The sequence below is a fragment of the Poecilia formosa genome, unplaced genomic scaffold, assembly GCF_000485575.1.
Source record: "Poecilia formosa unplaced genomic scaffold, Poecilia_formosa-5.1.2 Scaffold309, whole genome shotgun sequence".
Taxonomy (NCBI): Eukaryota; Metazoa; Chordata; class Actinopteri; order Cyprinodontiformes; family Poeciliidae; genus Poecilia; species Poecilia formosa.
In genome coordinates this window covers 113,528-139,039 of record NW_006800248.1, presented here as the reverse complement: position 1 = coordinate 139,039, position 25,512 = coordinate 113,528, and the positions used below count along the sequence as shown (strand labels likewise).

The 25,512-nt window shown below is 41.5% G+C and overlaps 2 protein-coding genes across 3 annotated transcripts in view; both read left to right on the top strand.

Moving 5' to 3' along the window:
* si:dkey-91m11.5 (BCR activator of RhoGEF and GTPase) overlaps positions 1–1,318 on the top strand; it is a 44,266-nt gene extending 42,948 nt beyond the window's left edge. For both annotated transcript variants that reach the window (XM_007572839.2, XM_016661069.1), the window contains one exon: positions 20–1,318. In XM_007572839.2, the coding sequence (XP_007572901.1) occupies positions 20–109 (90 nt within the window). In that variant the 3' untranslated portion in view covers positions 110–1,318. The remainder of the gene's footprint in view (positions 1–19) is intronic.
* A 1,458-nt stretch (positions 1,319–2,776) lies between these two features.
* On the top strand, positions 2,777–24,663 carry specc1la (sperm antigen with calponin homology and coiled-coil domains 1-like a). The gene is made up of 16 exons (XM_007572838.2): positions 2,777–3,139; positions 9,463–9,616; positions 9,699–9,822; positions 10,677–12,328; positions 12,741–12,948; positions 13,130–13,203; positions 13,727–13,902; positions 14,800–14,963; positions 15,712–15,845; positions 17,107–17,197; positions 18,518–18,607; positions 18,687–18,846; positions 19,058–19,160; positions 21,490–21,606; positions 21,686–21,745; positions 22,581–24,663. Exons 2-16 carry the CDS (start codon positions 9,500–9,502, stop codon positions 22,668–22,670), a joined length of 3,360 nt encoding a protein of 1,119 aa, XP_007572900.1. The 5' UTR covers positions 2,777–3,139; positions 9,463–9,499; the 3' UTR covers positions 22,671–24,663.
* The last annotated feature ends 849 nt before the right edge of the window (positions 24,664–25,512 follow it).

Here is a 25,512-nt window from a genome sequence, read left to right as displayed (position 1 = left end):
CTTGTGTTTCTGTTTGAAGGTTCAGGTCCTTCTCTATTTCCTCCAGCTGGAGAACATTCCAGCCCCCGACAGCAAGCGGCAAAGCCTCCTCTTCTCTACGGAAGTATGACAGGAACATGAACAACCTGGGCCATAACGACCCCGCTCTGAGGAAGAATGTCCGGTTCCCGTTGCCCCTACTTCCATTAGCCACCAGGAGGCGCCATCATCCTCTGTTAAAACTGGAAATGACCACCGCAGTCAAAGCCATTTCTTTGGGAGTTAAGCTTGTGGTCTGTTTACGTCAACCTGCTGTGTCATAAAAAAGACTTCCCTTTAACATCTATACGTGGAATATATCATTCCTTTATTTTTTAATTTAAATCTGAAGAAGCAATATTTCCTGTGCTTTGTTCTTCTGATGCCCTGTTATGTCTGTGTGCACATTATCTCCATATTCACACTGGAGTTTTTTTCTTTTTCTTTTTCTTTTTTTTCTTTTGCTGTTTCTGGATTTTTATAAGATTTATTTCTGGCTGTGGATGGTTTGATGAAGAGACATATTTTTCTTCTGTGTATATAGCTATATATATATATATATATATATATATATATCCTTCCTGCACCCCCACCCACCCAAACAGTTTAAATTCACCTGTGCCAACCTTCCCATTCTGATGACCAAAAGAGCTTTTCTGTCCTCCTTATGTTTACACCATCTAAATTTTGTACAGAGACTAAACCTGTAGGCAGCACACAACATGCAGGCATGTTGAGTCAACCGGTCAACTTGTTGTGTTTTCTGTGAATTTCTGTTTCTTGGTTTGTTTTCCCAGATGAGCTACAGGGTGGATATGAGTGTTTTTGTTTTTCTTTTTGTTTTTTTGAAAGGAAAATCATTCCAGGAAATCTACCTTATCTCTTTACCCTGCCTAACATGGAATGTATACCATGCTGTGTGTAATGTCGATGACCTGCATTTCAGAACTGTTCACCTTTCTTTTTTTCTTTTTTTTTAGATTGTGTCAGGAAGCTGAACTTCTTGTGTTGCATTCCTCCTTCGTAGTTTGCCACAGTTGTAGAAATAACACCATTTTCTGAAAACACTGCTTATCAGTAGGACAATCAAAGTGCAGCACTTCACTCACACCCAGCCTCACTAGCAGTTCTCTCAGAAGCCTGTGGGGGGGAAAAAATGCAAATCTCTACAACTAGTCAAACACAAACTGTAATCTTAAAAGGTTTTGATTCATGTTAAACAAGCAATAATTCTTAGTGATGCTTAGGATTTCCTTGTACCATATGTTTGATTTATGTAAATAAAAACTTAAAAGCTTTTTTTTTATTTTGAAGGTGTCTAAATGAATAAATGCATCACGTGATGTGTAAAATATCTGGGCGAACTCATAACAAAACCACCTAAGTGTCAACCTTTCCCTCCTGAACGGTTTGTCAGCTTTCCCACCATCTTAAAATGGTGGGAATTTTAAGATGCAAGAGTTTTGATGCATTTAGCATCAGAACTCTTTGATGCATTTAGCTTTAACTTTAATGAATGAAAGGTCCCCAAGTCCTTTCCCTCTACCCCCTAAGTAAAACGCTGCTGAATTATTAAAGTACAATATTCCACATTAACTTCTTAGATGACACCATCAGTTATTGGGGAGCACTGCTAATCCACCTAATTTGCTTTTGCTGCTCCTCTTTAATAATGATCTTTGCCCATTATGACTGATGGAAGACATGGTTGGAACTTTCTTCTCTCTGCTCTTTGGTCCTGCTCTGCATCCATAAAGATCCCCTTTTGCCTCCAATGGGATTTGGGGTTATAGTTCATATTATTTGGGGTTTTGACATCCTAATCAACTGCCTTCTGTTGTAAAAACAACACAGTGTTGCCACAGTTATGCATCATTACTGAAAGTAAAAAAAAAAAAAACAAAAAAAAAAACAGGCCAAAAATCCTTCCAGCTACACAGCATCCGAAACTAGAGAGAGCAATTGGAGAAACTTGCAATTTATCAAAGAAAAACAAATGAAGAAAAGTCAACAAATAAGAACTAACAGAGCTACTCCAACATGCTGCCACCATGACTGGTGCAATTCCAGAGTTTGAACTTCTCATTCCTCAATCAGCATTTGTTTGCAAGTAAGCCAGTTGTGGTTATGTCGGTCAGTCTGGCATGAACAGCACTGCCAAGCTGATCCCACCAGTGTTCAGTGGGGCTGAGGTCAGGATTGCAGGCCGGCCATTCCATCCTATCCACTCTCAAATATTGGAGTTAGTCTCTGATGAACCCCACTCTGCAGGTCGGGGCAGTGGCATTCTGGTGGATAGAGTTCGGTCACCAATAGTAGAGATGAGGGACTACTTCTGGTTGTAGAATCACATCTCTATGTTTCTGGAATTAGATTTGTTTTAGCCCTTAATGACAAATATTTTTTGAGAAGGAGATCCTGCCACAAACCATAGCGCTGCCTTCTCCAAAACCGGTTGGAACTGCCTTTCTAATGCTATAGTTAATGTCAACACAAAAATTGTTACAATAAAGAAACAGAAAAACACAAATTTCTTTAATTTTTATGTTAAATTTAATCGTTTCAGATTGTAAATGAAATTAGCTTAATGTTTATCTTTATATATATATATATATATATATATATATATATAAAGATAAACATTAAGCTAATTTCATGTATTTATATATATATATAAATACATAAAGTTTTCAAGCGTCCAAAATACCTTTATCAATCCTTTTCCTCAGTTATGGATTTTTTTTAACACTTTAAAATATATTTTACTGTAGTTGTTCTAAGTATTATTATTCTTATTTTAGTTGGTTGGTTGAACATTTCTTGGTAAGTGGCTCAATTGTTTTAACTATTACAAAAAAAGCACTGTGTCAGATTTCATGATGATGTTTGAGAGTCCGTCCTGTGCAGTGTGATGCTGAGCGGATGAAACCAGGGACCCGGAGGGAGGGAAGGAGGCAGGCAGGCGGAGAGAGGATCCTCCTGAAAGAAAGAGGAGAAGAGCCGAAGCACCGATGCTGCCTTCACAAACGGTGAGATCCGTGGACTGTCAGCTCCAGCTGCAAATGGATCTTCGTCGGGCTTTAATCAATTCGTCAAGTTGGAAGAAATAGGAGAACCAAAGGTAGGGTCTTTGTTTTGGTCAGTTTGCTAACAAGAAGGCTGTCTTTTTCACCCAGGCTATGCTAACACTGTTAGCACAATGTTAGCATTAACAACCTAAAGTTCTCAGTTACTCGCTCAAAAAAACAGCCACGTCCCTTCTGTAAAATGCAACAAACGTCACAAAAACACTACATTTCCATGTTCGTATATTTTTATTTTAGGAAAGAAAGTCGTTCTATCTATTGGAGTGGCTCTTAATTCAGCTGTCAAGTTAGCCAATTTATTTTGAAGCTAACGCTTAAGAACTTCAAAATAAGTGTGTGTCGCTTCTCCATGTGGAGATTTATGCTTTTAGAACTTTAATGCGGACTGGTGGGTTGAACTCTTTGTTGACCTCTGCTGTGAAAGCAGCTTTAGCTTCAACTTTATTCGAAGTTTGTTGCTTGTTTTGCCTAAAATCAAACCACGCGTCTTTATGTAAGCTTTAATTTTAGTTGAATACTTAAATTGGCTGTAATTATCACATATACAGAATAAGTTTATAAGGGGTTTTTGCCTACGTGTCTTTCTTCGTGCTTTTATTTAGAAAGTATAAAACCAAACGGGAAGTTTAACTCCTGCCTCACAGTAGAGCTAACTAGCTAGTGAGGTTATATCCTTCATCTTAAACAGCTTCTCCCTATGAAGAGTGACCCATTTGCCTTTATACATAACGAATGCATTGGTGAAGAACATGTTCATGCATTTAGGTGAGATGCTGTTAGCTTGACTGCTAACTGTTTGCTGTGGTTCTTCTAATGTTTGTGTTGCCAACGTAAAGGTTTCACTGGTACCTCAGAAAACTCATCAGTGTCTTATTGGTGGCCTATAGATGCTTACCTGATGTAGAGATTGAGCTTATTATTACAGAAACCCTCTCCTACTATCCAGTTAATTTGCAGTGCTTAAAGTATTAATAATTTAGACTTTAAATTATTTAAACTCCACCATACACACTTGGACTACACTTCCAGAAGATAACATTTAAATGCTACTGTATTCATCTCAAGTCATTCTTTGATAAATTTGTATGATTTTTTTTTATGTACTGAAAGATGTGCTTTAAATTCTCCCACCTGAGCTATAGATTTCTGCATCTCCTCCACAGTTACCATGGAGCTTTTGGCTGCTTCTCTGAATAATACAATCCTTGTGTTATGATTTTATATGATTTCATTAAAGGGTGTCAGGTTTAGAAGGACTGAATGCAAACACACTGCACTCTTCAGATTTTATTTGTGAAACATTTTGGTGACCGTGCATCATTTTGAAACGTGAAAGTTGTGAAATGTGAATACTTTTCATATTCCCCAGATGTCCTTACGCTCCAGCCGTAAGGCAGTAAAACGCCAGCGGCCGTCTCGTGACTTGAGGCTACGTTGCGAGTAGAAAAAAGACATTCCATCCCCTCCTGTTAATAACAGCATGTAAATTTAGTCTTGGACGTCTGCTCTGTCTCAGGCAGACCGGTGCCTTCTTGTCCTTGCGCAGTCGCCTCTGTAGAGTTGAAGCTTGAAATATTTAATTTTATTTTTTTTTTGGGAAGGAGACGCCACAACAGGAAGCTGATGTTATGGCCAGGTCATGCCTCCCGCAGTGAAAGCATGAACACTAGTCCCACCTCCTCATCCTCCTCCTCCAGGGCTGTTTTATTCCCTCTTTCCCCCCAGTCCCATGCTTTTGTTCAGCTGTCTGTAAGAGAACAGTGCTCTCTCTTGTTGCTTTGGAAGTCTTGAACCGGGTCCATCGCATTCATTAATACTTGGATCAGGTACTATTGATCTAAATTAGGTCAAGTGTGTGTGTGTGTGTGTGTGTGTGTGTGTGTGTGTTTGTGTGTGCGTGTGTGTTCTTCTGACCACAAACACTGGCCTTTAGATAGCTTACCGGTTTCCCACCTTTAGTGCATGTAATGAATCCTGCTATGGAAATAAAATCATGCTAGTCAACAGTAGAGATGCACCAATCTGATATTAATATCTGTATCGGTACCAATATTGTCAGAAATTCTAGATCTGGTATTGGTGACTGTGTCCGATTCATAAGGGCAGATCTATTCAGTCGAATTCTATGCTTTGTGCTCTGTGTGACTACGCTTTATTGTTTATTTTTACATATATTGAGAATTTCTAATTGCACTTTCTGAACCATTTGAAAGAAAGTTTGTTGCAGTTTATTTCTTATGTTTGACCAAGGTAGTTGACCTGTTTTTTTTATTATTACTTATTTTACATTAGCTGTAAAATTGCACAAATTGAAAGTATGAAATCAATTCGCTCAATGGAATTGCTGCAATTTTGAAAAAAAAAGTATGTTTTTCGATTAAAAAGTTTTTGCACTACAATGAATTAATTTTTTTCAGTCATATCTAAATGGCTGGATTTCACAAAACTGCAACACTTTTTTCGCATCACAAGTCGCATGATCAACAGCCAGGTGTTACTACTGGAGAAAACGAAGAAGATGATGACAGGAAGTGGTAGGAGGATGATGGTTTGCTTTAGTTTTTTCTAGACTCACAGCATCGTACGATTCATAAAAAGTTGTGTGTCAATCTGACGTGTTGAATCCATAACTTTTTCTGTAAAATTGCCGCAGCAACGTCTGAATAAGACGTCTCCTCTGATTGGCTGCTAGATGATGAGCACTGAATTATGAATATATCATGTAACTGTTTACATCCATTGCTGATTGTTTTACTCCTAATTGCACTGGCTGAACAAATTAAAGTTGTGTTGTTTACATGTTTGACCAAGTTTTTGACTCTATTGGTGAATGTAAGTTTGCTGTACTGGTGCAGAGTTATCAAATAAATTTGTAATTCAGTACATTTATGTTGGTGTTTAAAAAAAAATTGCATAAGTCAGTTCAGCAATGTCTTTGTCCAAAGTCAAACCTCAAATATCAGTATTGGTATCGGAAGTGAAAAAAGTGGATTGGTGCGTCCTTAGTTGATAGTTGGGGACCTTTTGACGTTTAAGTAATCACGAATATCAGACCAGTAGATTCCTCAGTACATGCATGTGGTTGTGCATTTACACATACTTGCATAAATAAATATGTTTCCATGCAAAGCTTTGTGTCGATGGCCTAGCCCTGCAGGGTAAAGAGAGAGAGAGAGCGGAGCGTTTTGCAGTGTGGGAAGGGAAACGCCTGCTCACTGCGCCTCATTTATCTGCTCTGTTGGTCCCCAGCGATCGCTCCCACGTCTTTTCAGGCCGAATCAAAAGGGCCGCGCTCCAGCTAACAGCTCTCCATTTCAGACATCTGCCTTGACACACATTCAGCTTTTCAGAGAACTGGCTCCTTGTTCAGTGCACATGTCAGTACCTCGCTTTTCTGCCAAACTTGCGAATAAACTTGAAGATAATTGCAGGCGTAGAAGCATAACTGTAAACACAAGTGGAGCAATTAGACGCACAAAGACAGAGGAGGTCGTAAAGAAACAAACATGACGACAATGATGATGATGACTGGCTGTGTTGTGAACCAAGAGGCTATGAGGAAAAGCTACTGCAGCAGCTGCATTTCACATTAGATGTGTCCGGCTTACTTTTTCCTACCTTATTTTCTTTTTTGATTTAGAGTAAAATAAATGGACGTCATGATTTCCTTTGTTTCTAAGACTTTGTAGATATATTTTATAAGCTTTCTGTTGTAGTTTTAACCCTTTATTGTGAGGAAAGTTTTTTTTTATCTTTTTATTTTTGGCTTGAATCCCAAGATTGTAAAAAATTACAGCAAACTTGACTGAAGTCCTCACTGAAAGCCACGGCTGCAGTGTTTCAGCTGTTGATCTTTTTAAAGTCTTAAGACTGGAATTCGCCGGCGTTGTAATTGTTTTTCCTGAATATCTCCTCCTGATCTCACCCAACAAATCCTTCACTTCATTTCTACGAACAGAAATGGAGCCAGCAGTCATTTGTCCATGACGGCCCAAATATGGTAATTGGGGATAAAGACAAGGGATGACCAGTCTCCCAACACGAGGTTCTCTGAAGCACAATTTTCTTTTCTGGTATTTTTTGTTAAATCATTCAAGGGAGTATTGAGATCTTCAGCTGTATGTCTAAAAGAGCCCTCCACAAACGCATAATGCCTTTCTAATATATTTTATTGGTGCTTTATTGCCAAGTTGAGCTATATGTGTGATTTCATGAGACACAAACTCCAGTAGATAAATTCAGATTTTATGTTTGGTCAAAAGTTCTGGAAGTCTGCTGCTTGTTTCACAGCCCAATTCACATACTTTGTATTTGGACCTCAGTGGTGCTTAGTGTTTTTCCTATGACCTGTATAATGATAACCACACGGACATGAACAGATTAGTGGTCGGCAATATGGACTAAAAAGTTTTATCTCAATATTTTGTGGCATTATTGTGATATTTAAAGTGACGACAAGAACTATTTATTTATTCACCAATTTGTTTTGATCTAACATAAAATTCCACTAAAATACTTTACTGTTTGTGATTGCAGCGTGAGAAAAAAAAACAAAAAACGTGGAAAAAGTTCCCTGTGTGTATTTTGGTCTTATAAAGCATTTGTTGCTTCATGTTCACAATAGATAGTCATTAGATCTAGCACAGTGGGACTGGTGGGTTTGTGTTATGCTGCAGTTAAACACCCAGCAGCTACATCCCCATTCTGATCATTTATAGAAAAGAACAAATCTTATAACTGAAGAGTTTTGATTATTAAAAGCAGGAAGCACCTGGACTTCGGAGACACATCTGAAATCCATCACTGCATGTGGTTTTTAAGAAAGGTGCTTTTATCTGCTAAAATTATTTCCGAATCTGTTGGGAGAGAACATTGGCAAGAAAATGGCAGATTTATTCCTGCGTTCAACAAAACAGGGTTGATTCGCAGAATTACCACAACATTGGTGGCCTCGTCGGGATAAGTGGGCCAGCTTCCAGTTTTTCTGATTTAGTGCTTGTCTCATTTATATTTGTGTCCAAACAAACAATTTTTGTTGAGGGGGAAACAGCAGCACTGACTCGCATGTAGATTGTAGCTGAGTTTCCTCTGTTAAATAAATCATTTCAGCTCAGCTTTTCATCTTGAGGGAACGCTGAAACATTTTACGTTGATCTTCTTTGTCTTCTGTTGTGTCCTGGTTTACTTTTCTTCCTTTTGTGGCATCAGCAACCAAGAATAACATGCAGCGTTTCTGTTTTTTTTTTTTTTTTTTTTTTTTTTTTTTTAGTGGGGTTTTTTGTTGCACATGTTAAACAGCCCCAGGCAAAACCAGCACCTTGCTCACCGCCAGATAAACTGGGTTTATTGGAGAAATGAGAAGCCCTCCATCCAGGCGTTTGATTCGAATCATGTGTTGCTAAACTAAAGCACATTTCTAATGAAGCCTAATTGCTCGATTTGCCCAGTTCAAATTGTCATTAGGAGCATTTCAGCTTGTAAAGGTTTCAAAATAATGACATGGATAAATTCCTCACTCCTTGGCTGTCAGATGAAAATCATTCGGGGGTTGTTTTTTTTTAACCTTCTTAAACTCGCTGCCAGCCTCGCTGCTTTCAGCGTTCCATTTGATCTGTGGAGGAATCTGGATTTCCTTATTTGGTTCTGCTGATCTTTTAGAAGAAACACCAGAGAAATGCGTTACTCCCTTGTTTTCTTTTCTTTGAAATGGCTAGGTTTCAATCTGACTTCTTCTGACATTTTGAACAGTAACTACTTGGAGGTTCCTTTACTCGGTGTGATTGGTCATGCAGCTGACAGGAATGTACAGTCTGAACTGAATCAACTTGACAGACACATGAGAGCCATCTGGTGGAGGTCAGGGGAAGTCTCCTGCAGCTGTCAGACAACAAATGATCCTCCACTAAAGGCAAACTAATTAAGATAATTCTGCTCGGCCCACAAACATTAAATGATTAGATTTGAATAAAAGCAGTTTTTATCACCAGCTTCAGATAATCACTGGAGTGACTGAAATAAAACACTGCTGGTTTAAGTAAAGTCAGTGATGTTACAACAAGGCCTGTTGTGATGACACGTTCTGCTGGACGATAAATAATAATAAGTGTCAGAGTAAAAGGAGCTGAATACAAACGACACTTTGCACATCTCAATTTCTACTCATTTTTGAACATATATTCATTTGAGCAGGTATAACCACTTTTACCAGTTCCGTATTTCGGGGGAGGAGATCCTAAATAACAGTGGGCGTAGCTGTGGGGGATTTCGTCAGAATTCCTTTCTGATGGAAAACTGGAGCTGCCACTCTCCAGGCAGTCTTTGACTCCAGCTCTCTCCTCCCACTTTCCTTTTGTTTCAGCTTGAGCTGTAAATGTGTCAGCATCAGAGAACTCATTATGAAGAAGTCGGCCCGGCCAGCGGCGAGTAAGGTCAGCGGGGAACGAGGGAAATCGGAGGCTGCCGGCGCCGGAAAGTCCTCAGCCAAAAGTGTCACCGCTGCACCTCTGAATAAGGTGAAACTTGGCTCCATTTAGCATCGTTGTTTTGTATTTTTTTCTTTCTTTGTGTGTGATAGTGTTGGTTTTGTTCTTTCAGGTGAAAAGCAATGATGATCTTTTAGCGGCCATGGCTGGCGGGAATCCCGTCACTAAGACCAAGAAGACTGGCTCCTTTGGAAGTAGCTCTACCAACCAAGAAAGCAAGCCAAAAACTACATCAGGTATCCCACAGTCAATGCAAGGGACAGTATAATGAATGGAAAATCCAGTTTTCAGAGCTTTACATAATGCTACAATGGTATTCTCTCACCAAAAACATACCTTTAGTATTGCCTTGATTCTTTAGTGCATTTTTTGAGAAATCCTGTAATCTCCTATGGCAACCATTCAGGGTGCAGAAACACTTGGTCTCACCAGGCGTTGCCTTCCATGCAGCTCCTCCTCAGAGTTCCACCCTCACAGAGCAACTCCTTCCCCAGTGATTCCTCCACTCAGCTCCTTCAGACTAGCCAGCAGCAATTAGCAAACACCTGGTGGAACTGAGCATCAGCTGAGCTCATTATTGGAGCTACTTCTCAGATTAATGCTGGTAAAAACATTGTTATAGGGTTAATAGAGGAGCCATGTTGTAATAAGTTCCTGAAGGCGGAGTTTCATAAAGAACAGGAGCTTCTTAAAGAGACAGATGCCCAATTTCAAGTCATTAAATTAGGAAGTCAAACTTCTTTCAAATCATGTTTGGTATATATAGCATTTTTATAACAATTGAAATAAATGTAATTGCTTGATTGAGCTATAAAATGTCACAATGTGCCTGAAAAACACATAATACTGCCCCTTCAGTAATGTCATCCAATAATTCATTATTACCTAGTCAGGTTGTCAAATTTCCTGTCAATTCGAAATATTTTTTTTAACCCAGAAACACAACGGGTCGCTGGATGACTCCCCTAGCGACCCCATCATCGGGCGCATCCTGGATAGTCATCGTCAGCAAAACCTCACAGACATACATAGTCCTGCCTCTGATTGCCTGTGGTACAAGTTTCACGTTTTTCCCTTTCTGTCTTCAAAGGGTCTCTGTCCAAGCGTACAACATCAACGGCTTCCAAGGAACCAAATTCTTCACGAGATCGCCTTCGGACTTCAAGAGGTTCAGCTGCTAAGAAGCAGTCGGCGTTGGGCAGTGCATCGGGGGATGTAGCCTCAGGAAAACGCTCCCGGAGCCAGACGGTGGCCGAATCAGATGGCCGCATGAGCAAGTCCAAATCAGACGGCCAGATCAGCGATAAGGTCACTCTGGAAGCCAAAGTGAAAGATCTGGTGGGTCTGGCTAACAGCAAAGACGTGGAAATCCTCCACCTCCGCAGCGAGCTGAGGGATATGAGGGCGCAGTTGGGCCTGGGGGAGAAGGAGGCGACGCCCCAGGAGCAGGAGGAAGAGGAGGCCGGGGAGGAAGAGAAGCCCCAGGTGTCAGCCATCACGGCCGCTGACGTGGAGTCCACTCTGATCCTCCTGCAAGAGCAAAACCGAGCCATCCGAGAGGAGCTGAACCTGCTGAAGAGCGAGAACCGCATGCTGAAGGACCGGCTCAACGCGCTGGGCTTCTCCCTGGAGCAGCGGCTGGACGGAACCGACAAGCTCTTCAGCTATCCATCCTCCCTGAGCCCAGACCTGTCGGCCAGCGGCGCGCATGGCGACACGGCCAGCGCCGGCGTGCTGACATCCTCGGTGGAGGGCTCGGCGCCCGGCTCCCTGGAGGACCTGCTGACGGGTCACCAGCACGGCGGCTCGGCGGACAACCTGGACAGCGAGTCCAGCGAGGTCTACCAGGCCGTCACGTCCAGCGACGACGCCCTGGACGCCCCCTCCGGCGCGTCATCCTCGTCCGAGTCGGAGTGCGCCCCGGGCGCGGCTGTGGCGCGCTCGCGCAGAGGCAGCAGCGGTGACACCAGCGAGGTGTCGGTGGCCTGCCTGACGGAGCGTATCCACCAGATGGAGGAGAACCAGCACAGCACGGCGGAGGAGCTGCAGGCCACGCTGCAGGAGCTGGCCGACCTGCAGCAGATCACCCAGGAGCTGAACGGGGAGAACGAGCGGCTCGGCGAGGAGAAGGTCATCCTCATGGACTCGCTGTGCCAGCAGAGCGACAAGCTGGAGCTGTACGGCAGGCAGATCGAGTACCTGCGCTCGCTGCTGGACGAGCACCACGTCGCCTACGCGCTGGAGGAGGACATCAAAAGCGCCCGCTACCTGGAGCTGGAGCAGCGCTACGGCGACCTGGCCGACAACGCCCGCTTCGAGAGGGAGCAGCTGCTGGGCGTGCAGCAGCACCTGTCCAACACGCTCAAGATGGCCGAGCAGGACAACGCTGAGGCGCAGGAGATGATCGGCGCGCTGAAGGAGCGCAACCACCAGATGGAGCGCATCGTGGAGTCGGAGCGGCAGGACCGGGCGGCGCTGGAGGCGGCGCTGGACGAGTACAAGGCGGCGGTGAGCAGTGACCAGGCCGAGCTGGGCCGTTGCCGGGCGCAGCTGGAGCAGGAGAGGCAGCGGGTGGCGGAGCTGTACTCGCTACACACAGCCGGCGACAAGAACGACATCTGCCAGCTGCTGGAGGGCGTGCGGCTGGGGAAGGAGGAGGCGGAGGCCAAGGCGGCCAAGACGCAGGAGGAGCTGGAGCGGGCGCACGGCGAGCTCGACCGGCTGCAGGAGACCTTCAGCAAGGTTAGAGAGCACGAGGTTAAAGGTCAGGGAACACGTATGGGTTCGATCTTATGTGGTTTTATTAGCGCCACAGTGGAGGGGCCAGAAAGTCAATAATCAATTAATCGCATGATGAGTTAAAATGATCTTGGTAATTTCCCTTCTTATTATTAATGATTGTTTGAACAGCAATTCTGTTTTCAGAGACTTTATAATCGGTTATCTGTGGATATTTGTGTGTGTGTCTTATTTATGACATAAATAAAACATAAATACTACTTTCTATTAGTTCATTACATGAAATTCCAATAAAATACTTTAGGGATTGTGATTGTAAAGTGAAAAAATGTAAGAAACAAAAACAAGAGCTAAGAATATCACAATGAAAATGATTTTTAGGTATTTTTGACGAAGGCTTCTGCTCTTCCTGCAGCTGGACAGTGAGTACAGGGGTTTCCAGGAGCAGGTGCAGCGGCGGATCACCGAGCAGGAGGGTGCTCTGGAGAAGCGGCGCGTGGAGCTGCAGGAGAAGGAGACGGAGATCGGCGACATGAAGGAGACCATCTTTGAGCTGGAGGACGAAGTGGAGCAGCACCGAGCCCTGAAACTTCATGACAACCTCATCATCTCGGACCTGGAGAGTAAGTAGCCTCGCATCAGACTGTAGGTATCTAGAGAATACTGTGAGAAATACACACCAGCTTGATTTTATGGACTTTAAACCTTTTTACTGTAAATATGCTCTGAAAACTATTGGACTTGATAGCATTTCTGATGACCTTGTAGGCTTTAGTAAAATGTATGTTTTTGTTTTTATTTCAGACTCTGTGAAAAAGCTGCAAGACCAGAAGCATGACATGGAGAGAGAGATCAAGACTCTTCATCGCAGACTCAGGGTAAACACAAAGTTTGATCCTTAAACAGCAAATTATTCCCCGAAGGCCGTTTGGGAAACATTTCCACGGTTTTTATGCTTCATGAGATGCAAAAGTTTCACATATCAGTTTTACATTTTATTGATTTAACAGCTTGAAATGCTGGCAGAAATACTTCTGCAGTTGTGGACAAACGGAGTTAAATCTCTCAAATAAGAAGCAATAAAATCGTTTTCACCTGGTGAATGTATTCATTAGGGCGTTATCAGACTGTTTATCTTCAAATACATTAATAATAACTTTAGTGGAAATATTAACTTAATTAAGTAAATGAAGCTTGGTGCCAGTGCTCATAAAAAATACACCAGAAAAAGTCAGTTTTGATTCAGAGATAACACTCTGGAGCTTTGAACTGTGATCTCAGCTGCTTTGTTCAGTGTTGACACAGAAAGACGTGAAGAGAATTCATCTGAGCTCCATGAATCGTGTAAATATTGACTCCGGCGCTCGGCTCCTTTATCCTGTCGTTTGTGTTGGCGTGCAGGAGGAGTCGATGGAGTGGCGCCAGTTCCAGGCCGATCTGCAGACAGCTGTGGTCATCGCTAACGACATCAAGTCCGAGGCGCAGGAGGAGATAGGAGACCTGCGGCGCCGCCTGCAAGAGGCACAGGAGAAGAACGAGAAGCTGAGCAAGGAGCTGGACGAGGTCAAGAGCCGCAAGTAAGTCCATCGGGCCGACGAGCTCAGGAGCGAAAACTCCTCACAGTGATCCATCAAGTTGTGGCGCCCCCAGAAGGGGGGAACAAGGGGGCCAGAGCCCCTTCTTGAAAAATGTTGGCCACCCGCTGACTCCCCTGTTCAGGTCATAGAGAGGCATATAGTGATTTTCTTTGATTAGGACTTAAATGGAAAATAAAATAAATAAGTAAATTAAAAATAAATATTAGGATTAGGGCCACTAAAAAATAAATTCTGACTTTAATCTCTGTTAAATTATCTGCTTAATTTAAATTAATTAGCTTAATTCTGTTTTTTTTAAAAAAATAATGTTTTAAGTCATTTCAGCGCTGTTTTTCTGTATCAGATTGTTTCTCTGATTTATTTTTTTTTTTTTGCCCGATGATGTTTTTGCATATCTAGTCTTAAAACTCAAATCTACCAAATAAATTTGAGGCAGGCTTTCAAGTGTGGATAAAGTGCAGGTTTACAAATCCTATAACACAGAAAAATTGAAATTAATAAATGAAATGTTCTTGCAACTCATATTAATTAAAATTCTTCAACATTCACATGTGGTTATTTGCACATGCTAACCACATAAATGACATATACCTAAGAATCTTGGGTTATTTATTTGGATTTTGACCCATAGAAGGACACAGAATTAGAAAACAGTCATATTTTTTTTTTCATTTTTTTAATAGTGTTAATTATCTTCCATAATAATTTCTATGTAAAATTTTTACCAGCCCAGTCTGGCCATCCCTATGAAATCTTTCCAGGAGTGGCCACTGTAATCATATCCGTCTGACTGCTTAGTCACATTCACTTCTGTTTTTCAAAGTGCTTGTGTGTGTGTGTGTGTGCGCACTGAGCTGAGCCCTGTTGGTTTTCCAGGCAAGAAGAGGAGAGAGGCCGAGTGTACAACTACATGAATGCGGTGGAGCGGGACCTGGCGGCCCTCAGACAGGGGATGGGTCTGAGTAGGAGGTCGTCCACCTCCTCAGAGCCGTCGCCCACCGTGAAGACGCTCATCAAGAGCTTCGACAGCGCCTCACAAGGTACCGCGGCGACTGAACCTGCTCCGTTTTCCTCAATCAGTCCGACCGACACAATCATCTAACGGTTGCATATTTCACGCTACACGCAGACACGTTGCCATAGCAACTCACAACAATGCCGCTATATGTCTCAAGATTCAAAACCAAAAAAAAAAAACCTCAAACATTTCTCACACAAAGAACAGAGCATTCAGTCAGTTTTATGTTATAGACTTGATGTTGCAAAAGTTAAAAAGTTGTCGCTGTGATAGATTAGCTACTGCAGCTTTTGGCTAACCTGACACTGCAGTGGTTGATTAGCTTATCTACTGATGATCTGTCAGAGTTGGCATTCAGTTTTCTTTCTTTTTTAACCGAACCGAAACACACAGAGTTCCACATCACATCGACATACTACGGTTGTGAAAGTCAGACCACTTTCCTCTGCATCACTATTTTTTTTTCATGATTAAAACTTTTTCCTGACCTTGTTATCTTGTTTTAGTGTTGACAATGAGTAGCAAAGCTCTGCGTGCCTTTTTCTTTTATATATCAGGCGTACATTTAAGATTTAGCGTGTTATACTGACAGCTAAACCTAAGGCCAGAGGAGGCTTCACACCTCCCTTCTGGAGACTTTTTGCTGCCAAAGAGAGGTGGGGCTGGAATATTACATCATGCTATAAGAGGTCTATAAGTTATTTTGTTTCTTTTTCTTCTTTCATAGATTTTTTTAATTTTTTTTTTTGCCACCCTCTGTGTTTTTGTAGGCCCGCCCTCTAACGGCGCCGCCGTCGCTCCGACTGCCTCCGCTCCGACTGCCTCCGCTCCCCCGTTACCTCGGACCCCCCTCAGCCCCAGCCCCATGAAGACGCCCCCAGCTGCTGCTGTTTCACCCATGCAGGTGCTGAAAACAAAGATGGGATTACTATAGTGTTGACATTACAACAGCTTCTTTACAGCTTCACAAATACACAGACTGGTCCTTTATTTCAACAATATAGTTATTAGTTACTGAAAATATAAACTCTATCTCTGCAAACAATTTATAAATTATATTTGGTGTCTGGTTATATAATGAAAAATGATATTAAATAATAATAAAAATGATAAATATTTCATTCAAAATTAAATAAATAAATATGGTTGATAATATATAATTAATAAATACTCCACCAAATAAATAAACAAATTTTTCCTATTTGGGAACAATTTATTTAATCAATTATTTATGGCATTTTATTTTCCAGCACTTTATTTTATTTTTATTATTTCATAGACTTATTTGTATTTATTTAAAAAACTTCATTATTTATTAATGTTTTTATTTCAGGGTCTTATTTCATTTTCTCATATTCAGACTCGGTGGGAATGGTCTGGTCAGATTTCTATTAACGATGAATATTGTTGGTTATCAACACAACTTCAGTACTAAAAAAAAAAAAATTCCTAAAGTTTGAAATGATGATTTTTTTATATTCACCTGAGTTAATTTTTTTTTTACATACAAACTCAAATATATATAAAGATAAGTGGATAAATGTGACTTACCAAGATTCACTTGAACAGCACAGCTTTTTTGTAGCCTTAAGTGATCTTTACTGTTATGGCAACAGATCCAATATCTGTATCATTCCTTAGACACTGGAAGTAAAGGACACGTGCAAACCATGAATTTAACAAAAAAATTCATCTGTAAAAATGCAAATACAAAAATGACGTTAAATCAGTTTTGCAATTCCTTTTTCCTAAAAAATACACAGCTTACACGGTCAAAAAACTATATTGCGCCGTGTCTAAGCAATCCGTCAATAGTTTTTCTAATACAGTATACAGCCTGACAGGAAGCAAGCCTTTCAAAATAAAACTAAATTTCACAATAGAAAAGGTGAAATTCTTTTATTATTATTATTATTATTATTATTTATTCATTATTATTTATTAAAATCTTTTTATTTAAAAATAAAAAGATTCACAAATATGAATCTTTTTAGCTAAACATGATAAAATAAAAAAACAAACCATCATACAAATAACTTAAATATTTCCTATTTATGGCTCTAACATTTACTTCATTCTGGATGGATATCTAATCTTTGTAATCGGTCCACTTCTGTTCTTGGCAACCTTGTAAATCTACTAAAGTGCATGTTTTGCTGTTTCAGAGACACTCCATTGCTGGGTCCATAGCAGCGACCAAACCCCTCTCATCGTTGACTGACAAGAGACCCAGCTACACAGACATGACCATGCCAGGTAAATATGATCTCCATCCTGTAGAGTCAGTTTTATGTAAATTTCTTCTCCACACCAACACCTCCAGAGACTCTGTAGTAGTTAATTGATTTTATGTAGAATATTTTATGTAATATTCATATGTTTTGACACTCTAAATTTTGGGTTTTTAACCATCTGTGACCCATAATTATGGAAAGGACATGAAATGAATTACTGAAATACGAATTTCACTTTCAAAACGAGCAGCAAAAATTTTTCAACTTTTTCACAATTTAAGTTTTTTTGTTGCAGCAAAAAAACTTTTTTTTTTTACTTTTAGGATATAGCAAAAAATGATTTAAGTTTTTCAATGCAGCAAAAAAAATAAGATTTCTCAAGTTTTTTTTGCACTTGTGAAGAGAAAGAAAAACAATGCATCATTTTCAGAACATTTGGCCAATAAAACGCTTAAAAGTTTAGCATGCATTAAATTAGCTTCCTAAAATAAAGGGCTGTCTTTTTTTTTTAAAACAAATAATGACCACCTCTTTTTTCTGTCTTTTTTTTTTTTTTTTGCCAAAAGATAATTTAGGCAAAAAAAAAAATTTTAGCAAAAAATGACTTGGGTCATTTTAGGAAAGTGACAAAATAAAATGTAGCAGCTAGAATAGTTATAATCTAATTGTGTTTATTTGCTTGAATGGCCTATTCAAAGTCTACGATACGACTACAAATGGCAGTCCATGCTCACTATTCACCCGATGTGAACGAGACAAAGCCATGAATGAGACCTGAATAAGTGTTTAGCTGTTAAGCTGATGGTGTGAAAAAATGTGACGAGTGTGAATAACTTTGCAAGGTGCTGCAGGTGAAAAAGCATTAAATACTGTGATGTCAAGTAGCATCACGTCATATGTTGTCATGGAAACAAGTCTGAATAGCTTGATCCCTCTTGTATGATACAAACGGGATTGCTTTTCTCCCGAAGCTCCACTCGGGATTTGTAAGGATTAGAGTGGACGATGAGAGGGCAACATGAAGGTCCACTCTGTCCACTCTGTCCATTCTGTCCACTCTGTCCCCTTCGTCCACTCTTAACTGCAGCGAGCTCAAGTGTTTTCTGCGAACGTGCAATCTTGGCCATAGTTTCCAACGTTTGTTTACTCTTTCAGTGATTTATTGTTTTCTTGGTGAGGGAGGCGGCCTCGTGCGTCGGTATTCCCTGAACTCACAGGGACTGGAATGTGGCTCTTAGCTGACACCCCCTCATCCTCCTCATGTCCCCGGTTACATCCACTTTTTGGGAGGAAGTTCGTCATGCAGTCGCTCAGCAGTGTCGATGTTGTCATGTCTCCACAGCTGAGCACCTCCTGAGGGGAGCCCCGACCAGCCGACCGCCTCCCGTCCTGCAGAGGGTCTCCAATATCGACTCCACCAAGGCCATCTCAGGTTGGAGACGTCAGTCAGAGTTGATGTGTCATTTCAGAGCAGATCCGTTTGAATCCAATCTGTAATCTGTGTCCTGTAGTGTCGCGGAGGAGCAGTGAGGAGCTGAAGAGGGACATGTCGGCGTCGGACGGCGCCTCCTCCACCTCCCTTATGGCCATGAGCGCTGCTTCCTCCCCCCTCTCCCTCTCCTCCTCCTCCCCCACGGCCTCCGTCACGCCCACCACCCGCAGCCGCCTGAGGTACCGTCACATCTTGTGCTAAACGAGAAGGTTGTGTGAAGTTCCTGTATCTGTCCTGTCTCACACATTCCTCGTCTGTGTGACATCACCTGATAAGTGCAGAAGCATTGCACCCAAATCACAAAAAACGAAGGAAAGCTGCAGACGTTTGCCCTTTTTGACCTTGAAATCATTTCCCTGCTTATGAGTCTCTTGTCTGTTTCTCTAACAGAGAGGAGAGAAAGGACCCACTGTCAGCGCTGGCCAGGGAGTACGGAGGCTCCAAGAGAAATGCTTTGCTCAAGTGGTGCCAAAAAAAGACCGAAGGTTATCAGGTATGAGAACCAACCTGATCTAAACGGAGGGTGGATTCACACCATCGCTGTTTGTTCCGCTTCAATCAAACTCCAGTTTGTCTACCTTTAAAGTCTGGTTCGTTTGGGGAGGTGTGAACGTGTAGTCGAACTCTGATGCGGATCAAAAAAGTGAACTCTGCCTAAAAACCTTGGTCTCAATTCAGTTGAAGTGAACTTTGGCGCAGTACGAACTTATATGTGAACGCCAAGCGGACCAGGCGGAGACCGCTCCAAAACCAGGACGTGGACTACGGTGCAGGGAATTCTGGGTAAATCCAACCAAAACAAATGTTCAAGTCTTGCTCTGGGCGGAGAGCTGGCTCGTAGCCTTTAACCAACAACAACAGAGGAATCCTACAACTGCTGAAATGTGACGGTTCGCCATTTTTGTTCACATTTTGTGAAGGAGGAAGTTGTGCTCAGTGTCTTCTTCAGAGGTTTTCATGTAGAGGTTTTCATGTCATTTCCTTCAGTAGTTCTTGCTGCAGTGCCACCACAGGCAAGGAGGGGAACAGTATTTCCTAAAGTCCTTGGTCTTTTGACGCAGTGCAGTGTGAAAGAGAACCAGACCAGCTGAAAATGGAACAAATGTCTCCAATTGAACCAATTCTACCAAACTATCAGGAGTGAAAACACCATAAAACAGCATTAAATAAATAAGTTCAGATGGTTTAGGGAAACTCACAAACAACACAACTGGACTCAAACCCCACAGGTTGTTAAACAGTCTGCTTACAAGGAGAATGTTGGAGAAAACTCTGTCAGGTTTCTCCAGAGAAAGCTGCTTGAAGCCAAACACAAGTTAAGGTATTCCACCGTCAGTACCTAAATTCTTATTCCTGCCCAAAACCTGTACCTGCTGTCAGCCGAAAAATTAAAAGATTAACAAAATGAAGGGATAAAGTAAAATATGATATGCAGTGCTTTTCTGTTGCATCTGTGGCAGACTCTTATCTTCTTTCTACTACGTCACTTCCCCACGTCACTGGCTTTATGGTTTCTAAATCTGGATTTTTGTTAACTTTAACTTTTATCAACACCTATGTATGCAAAACCTATGGCAGTCGACACATCGCTTGAAAGTTGACACTCTTCTTTCAACCTGACAGTTTGGTGGCATTTTGGGACGTAATTCTAGATGTTAAAGGTTGTTTGATGTGCCTCTGGCAGCTGTAATGGCAGTAAAACGTGGTGTTGATTCAGAGGTCTGAATCTCAATGCATGTTATGCTTTTTAAGTTTTTCTTAATCCTCCACTGTTTTTTGTTTGTCTCAAACAAAATCCCAGTAAAATTAGAGATGCAAGTTATCGATTGATGAGTTTACCTAAAGTTGCTTGAATTGATAGGAGGCCATTTTCATGAAAATCAGAGTTTTCTCTTGTTTCAAGAGGACCCATAGACTTTGCATAACATAAGATTACATTTTTCATGATATACTGAATTTAAAAAAATTCATTGAATTTTAACATTATTTTGTGTCAGCTGTATTAAATGCTGACTGAATAAACAGTTTCTCCTTCCCGTTCTGGTATGGCCCCGCCATCTTTGTTTCTGCATCAGCTGGCTCTGCTTAAGGATGACCAGTGGCGCCCTCTGCTGGATGGTGGCCACACTGCAACAATAAAAACAGGTCTAAACGGACGATATTAATCAATTGGAACTAATTTCAATCTAATAAACCATTAATCGACAATTAATTGTAAGTTGGTTTATTGTTTGCGCCCCTACCTGAAATAGATCGATATTTCTTGGTTGTAATTTGATAAAAAAGTGAAAAGATGATTATTGTGTTTCTAAGGTATTTTTGTTTGTTGGTATGGATGGAGAACTGGCAGCAGGTTTGCCTCAGCAGTAAACAGGTTTGATTATGTGACTCAGAAAATGCCTGGGAAGTTGTCACAAGAGTCGTTTTCTTCCACATTGAAGGGACGCAGGTCACGGTTACCATGGCTTCCTGCGTCCTCTTCAGGAAGTGTGCAACATTAAGCACATCCTGCAAGTAACAAACTGACAAAACACCAATGAGCCAGAGGTTGATGGGTTGTGATGTCGAGGAGATTGAAGCGTGCGGTCACGCCGAACGTCAGCGAATGTTTGCTGGAGGATTTTATTTTTCCGTTTTGTTTTTTTTTTTTTTTCTTTAAAGGTCGAGACGATGATTGATGGCGGATGAGTTCTGCCTTTGCCGTTCAGATTGAGTTGCCGTTTTCTGTCAATAAATCCTAAACGTTTCCAGTTGTTATTAGAATAATGTGTCTAGAATAACGCTGAAAGTGGCACTGTTTAACCGCCGCCCCTTTTTCCCAGAACATCGACATCACCAACTTCAGCAGCAGTTGGAACGACGGCCTGGCCTTCTGCGCCTTGCTGCACACCTACCTGCCCGCACACATCCCATACCAGGAACTCAGCAGCCAGGACAAGGCAAGCAGCGCTCCCTGTACACGGCTCCATTTCTACACTTGTACTTGTGACCTAAAGATGTCTCCTTTTCTCTCCACAGAGGAGAAACTTCACGTTAGCTTTCCAGGCTGCAGAGAGCGTCGGCATCAAATGCACATTGGTAAGCTCTGCAGACGAGCTGTTACTGCAAATCCACCCATAGCTTTTTTTGTTTTTGGTTGTTTTTTTTTTTTTTTTTTTTTTTTTTTTTCCCAGGGACAGTGTGTAATCTTTACAAAAAGAAGAGATGCCTTAGACCAGATTTAGCTCCCAGCTGCTCTCTGACAGGGATGCACCAATCTGCTTTTTATGTTTCCGATATCGATCCGACACAGAAAAAAGCTGCTGAATTGACTTGAAACATTTATTTTTTAAACAGAACTTATTCTGCAATTATACTCAGAATACAAAGGAAAACAAAATCAGAACTCTGATATATATATATATATATTTTTTTTTGTGGTTCTAATCCTCTTCCGCTTTTAAAATGATTGACCTCATTTCTCCACTTCCGTCTTTTAGATGTTCAAGTTGAGCATTGGACCCCAAAGTTAGATTTGAAACTAGATTTGAAATAATTTCTCAACTATAAACATTGTTGTAAGTTGATGAAAATAGTTTCTGCTTTGCATTCTGCTGCAACAAAGTGCAAGAAATCCTCTAGAGATATGGATCTACCCACAGCTTTCAGTCAGCAGCTCCTTCTCTAACATGTGGAGAGAAAGCTTTACCTAGAGATAAAGAAATCCTCGTCCAGACACTGCTGTTGCACGGAAACAGGTGCAGCAAAAGACTTAGTTGCCTGGTAACCTCGCCTGCAGGGCGGATATGGTTTTAACCACTAAATGCAACAAAAACAAACCCCAACCTAATCTCTGGTCTTGATCTGTCGTCTTTAAGGGCAATGCTTTTCGTCCGCCTCCGTCTTTTTCAAATCGCCTCCTTGTCTGTTGCAGGACATCAACGACATGGTTCACACGGAGCGGCCCGACTGGCAGAGCGTCATAACGTACGTCACCGCCATCTACAAGTACTTTGAGACCTGACTCCCGACCGCGGCGCCTCACCCGCCTCGCACCTGCAGCAGCACAATCACAGTCGCGGCGACGTGCCCGGCGACCGCTCCGTCGGCATCTGTTACACCTCACCGGCCCAATGCCGCCGCACGCTATTAGCTATAAGCTGAGCTTAGAGCTCAAGCAGCTGGGGCCCGATCACACGTTTACCGTTACACTAGTAAGCCATGAGAAGCGACCGGTCGAAGCCGGATCTGAGCAGAATCCGCTCGATCTGCTGGAACAATCCAGACGATCTGTGGATCGGGAGCTGCAAAAGAAAAATGTCAGTGCCTTCTGTTTTGGCTTTGGTTGTTTTTGTCTCAACCATGTTTATGAGGAAGTTGTTCCAACCTAAATTCACTCAGAAATTCTCAACATTTCTTTCGTTTGGTCGGAACATTAAGCAGAGTTTGCGTTTCATGTGTTGTTGTTTTTTTTGTTTGTTTTTTTTACGCCATCCTGCAGCAGGGCTGGTTGGTTGCCTAATTTTTAAAAAATATTCCTTTTGGAAACATTTTGGACTTGTTTTGCACCAAGTCTTCCAGACATGACAGTTCGATGCAGACGCTTCTGTTTCAGTGGACAAAGTGCCTGTGAGTTTAATGCAGGAAAACCAGGAAATGAGCTCTGTGTCGCTTTGTGAAGTTGCCAAATAAGTATCATAGACTTCTAGTAGTTGTTTTTGTTTTCACCTACTATAACCAGGATAAAGTGACGTTAGGTTCTCCAGCTCCATCACCCAGTATAAGCCACACTAACTCTTTATAGATCTGTGAAAGTTGATTCATATCCATTTAAAGTTGCATAAATATCCTGACGGCTGTGTAACATGTCTGCGTTGCGGTTCCACTCTTCTCCCTCTGCACACGGCGTCGTTTCTTCAGAACCAAAGCGTGAGCAGAGTGCAGTCCTCAGCAGAATGGCTTCTGTGGAAAAATTAGACCTCGAGTTTGAGGGAAAAGTCTTTGAGTCGTTTGGATTGATGCGCGTTTTTCTTTCCTAATAGTTGGAAGGGATTATCTGCGCTTTGTTTGTGTGTGTTTTTAATGCGAGGTTCGGCGCCAGGCTCAGCGTAAACACCTGACCCGAGCCAAAGGAAATAAAAAAATCTGCATACCAGCGCCTCTAATGATTAATAACATGTTTTGTTTTGTAGACTGAGAAATCCCAGCTTGTTCTAGATGGAGAGGGATGGACAGTTTTCTTGGTGTGAAGCTCCGACTTCGTAAAGTCAGCGAGGGAGGTGCAGTTTTGCAGATGGTTGCGTGTTTCTCTTTGGCAGAGTCGTGTTGTAGCTGCAGTGGTCATGTAAGTTATCAACTGGCCATAACCTCACACTGCAAGCTGATCTAACCCCGGATAGCGACTAAACCGCCCAAATGTCAAATTCTTCTCTGAACAAGATGTTTCTTGTGCTTCTAAATGAAACAAAGTGACTGTATAATCCATTCTGATTTTTTTCTTCTTCTTTTTTTAATGTTTGTGTCTTTTCTTAGCATAACTAATCCACACTCGTGATGCTGCGTAAATGCCATTTATTCACTCGAAATCCAGCCTGCAGCCGTTTTGTCAGGCCGTCTGACTGCTGTGTGCTGCCTGTGCCTCACATGCAAAGTTATTCTTTTATTTATTTGCATCGTTTTCATGAAGTCATTACTTGAGTGTCTTACCTATCTATGAAGTTATTGCACACACAGCAAGTAGCTGCACTGAGATAAGCTTTTTTCTTTCTTTTTTTTTTGTATGCCACACTAACATTCTTGCCTTAAGAGTTTAGCCGAGGCCTGCCCTACTGACAGTCGGACACCAGATTGGAAAGGACGTCCTGAAACCTGCTGGGCCTCGACTTTCGCCTTATTGAGAAACTCTGACGTTTATTGTGTTGAGGTTGAAATCTGTGACTGAGTATTAAGGCCTGCGTAGATAGGAAGAGATAAAAGATGTGTAAATTTCCGCCATCAAAGTTCTTAAATTTCTAGGGGGGAAAAACAAAAAAACAAGGACATTTCTGAGATGCACAAGCCAAAGGTTTGCTAGGAAAAACTCTGAAATTTTGAGATTAATCTCACAAAATTTCTAGAAAAAGCAAGGAAATGTCTGAAGATTTTGCTTGGAAAAAAAACAAGAAAACTTTTAGATTAATCGCTGAAATTTTCTAGAAAATCTGCTTGAAAAGTTGAAAATTAGAGAGAAAAGATGAGGACATTTTTTTTTTTTTTGATCTCAGAAATTTTCTTAAAAAACCCCCCAAAGATTTGTTTGAAAAGTTGAAAGTTTGCTAGAAAAAATAATTTTTTCTGATTATTATTCTAGAAAAACTTTGAAATTTCATAGTTTGAAAAGTCAAACTTGCTTGAAAACTTTCTACAAACTCAGAAATGTCCACGGTTTCTAGAAATTTTATGAGATCAATCTCAAAATTTTAGTTTTTTGGAAGAAAAAAAAAGAAGAGATCATTTCTATCTACAACATCTCTAATACGCCATCATTAAGAACAACTCATCTGTCTCCCTGAAATAAAAAAAAAAAAAAAATGGGTGACTACATGGCTTCAGTCCGACTCCCCCAGTGGTATCAATAGCAACAAGGAAAAGCACTATTTTTGCCTGTCGGATGTGGAGGCTGCTGCGCTTGGCAGGTCTCATCGCCGCGGAGCGTACATCTGCTTTAGACATTCAGAGATTTAAAGATAGCACAAGAGCCTTCAACAATGGCTGCTTCTGCTCCACGTACAAGATGGAGCGAGTTATTTACTGGCGTTGGAAGGAACTGGCTTCTTTTCATGAGTGAGGGGGGGAGAGTCGGGTTGGAGTGTGTGCGTGCGTGCGTG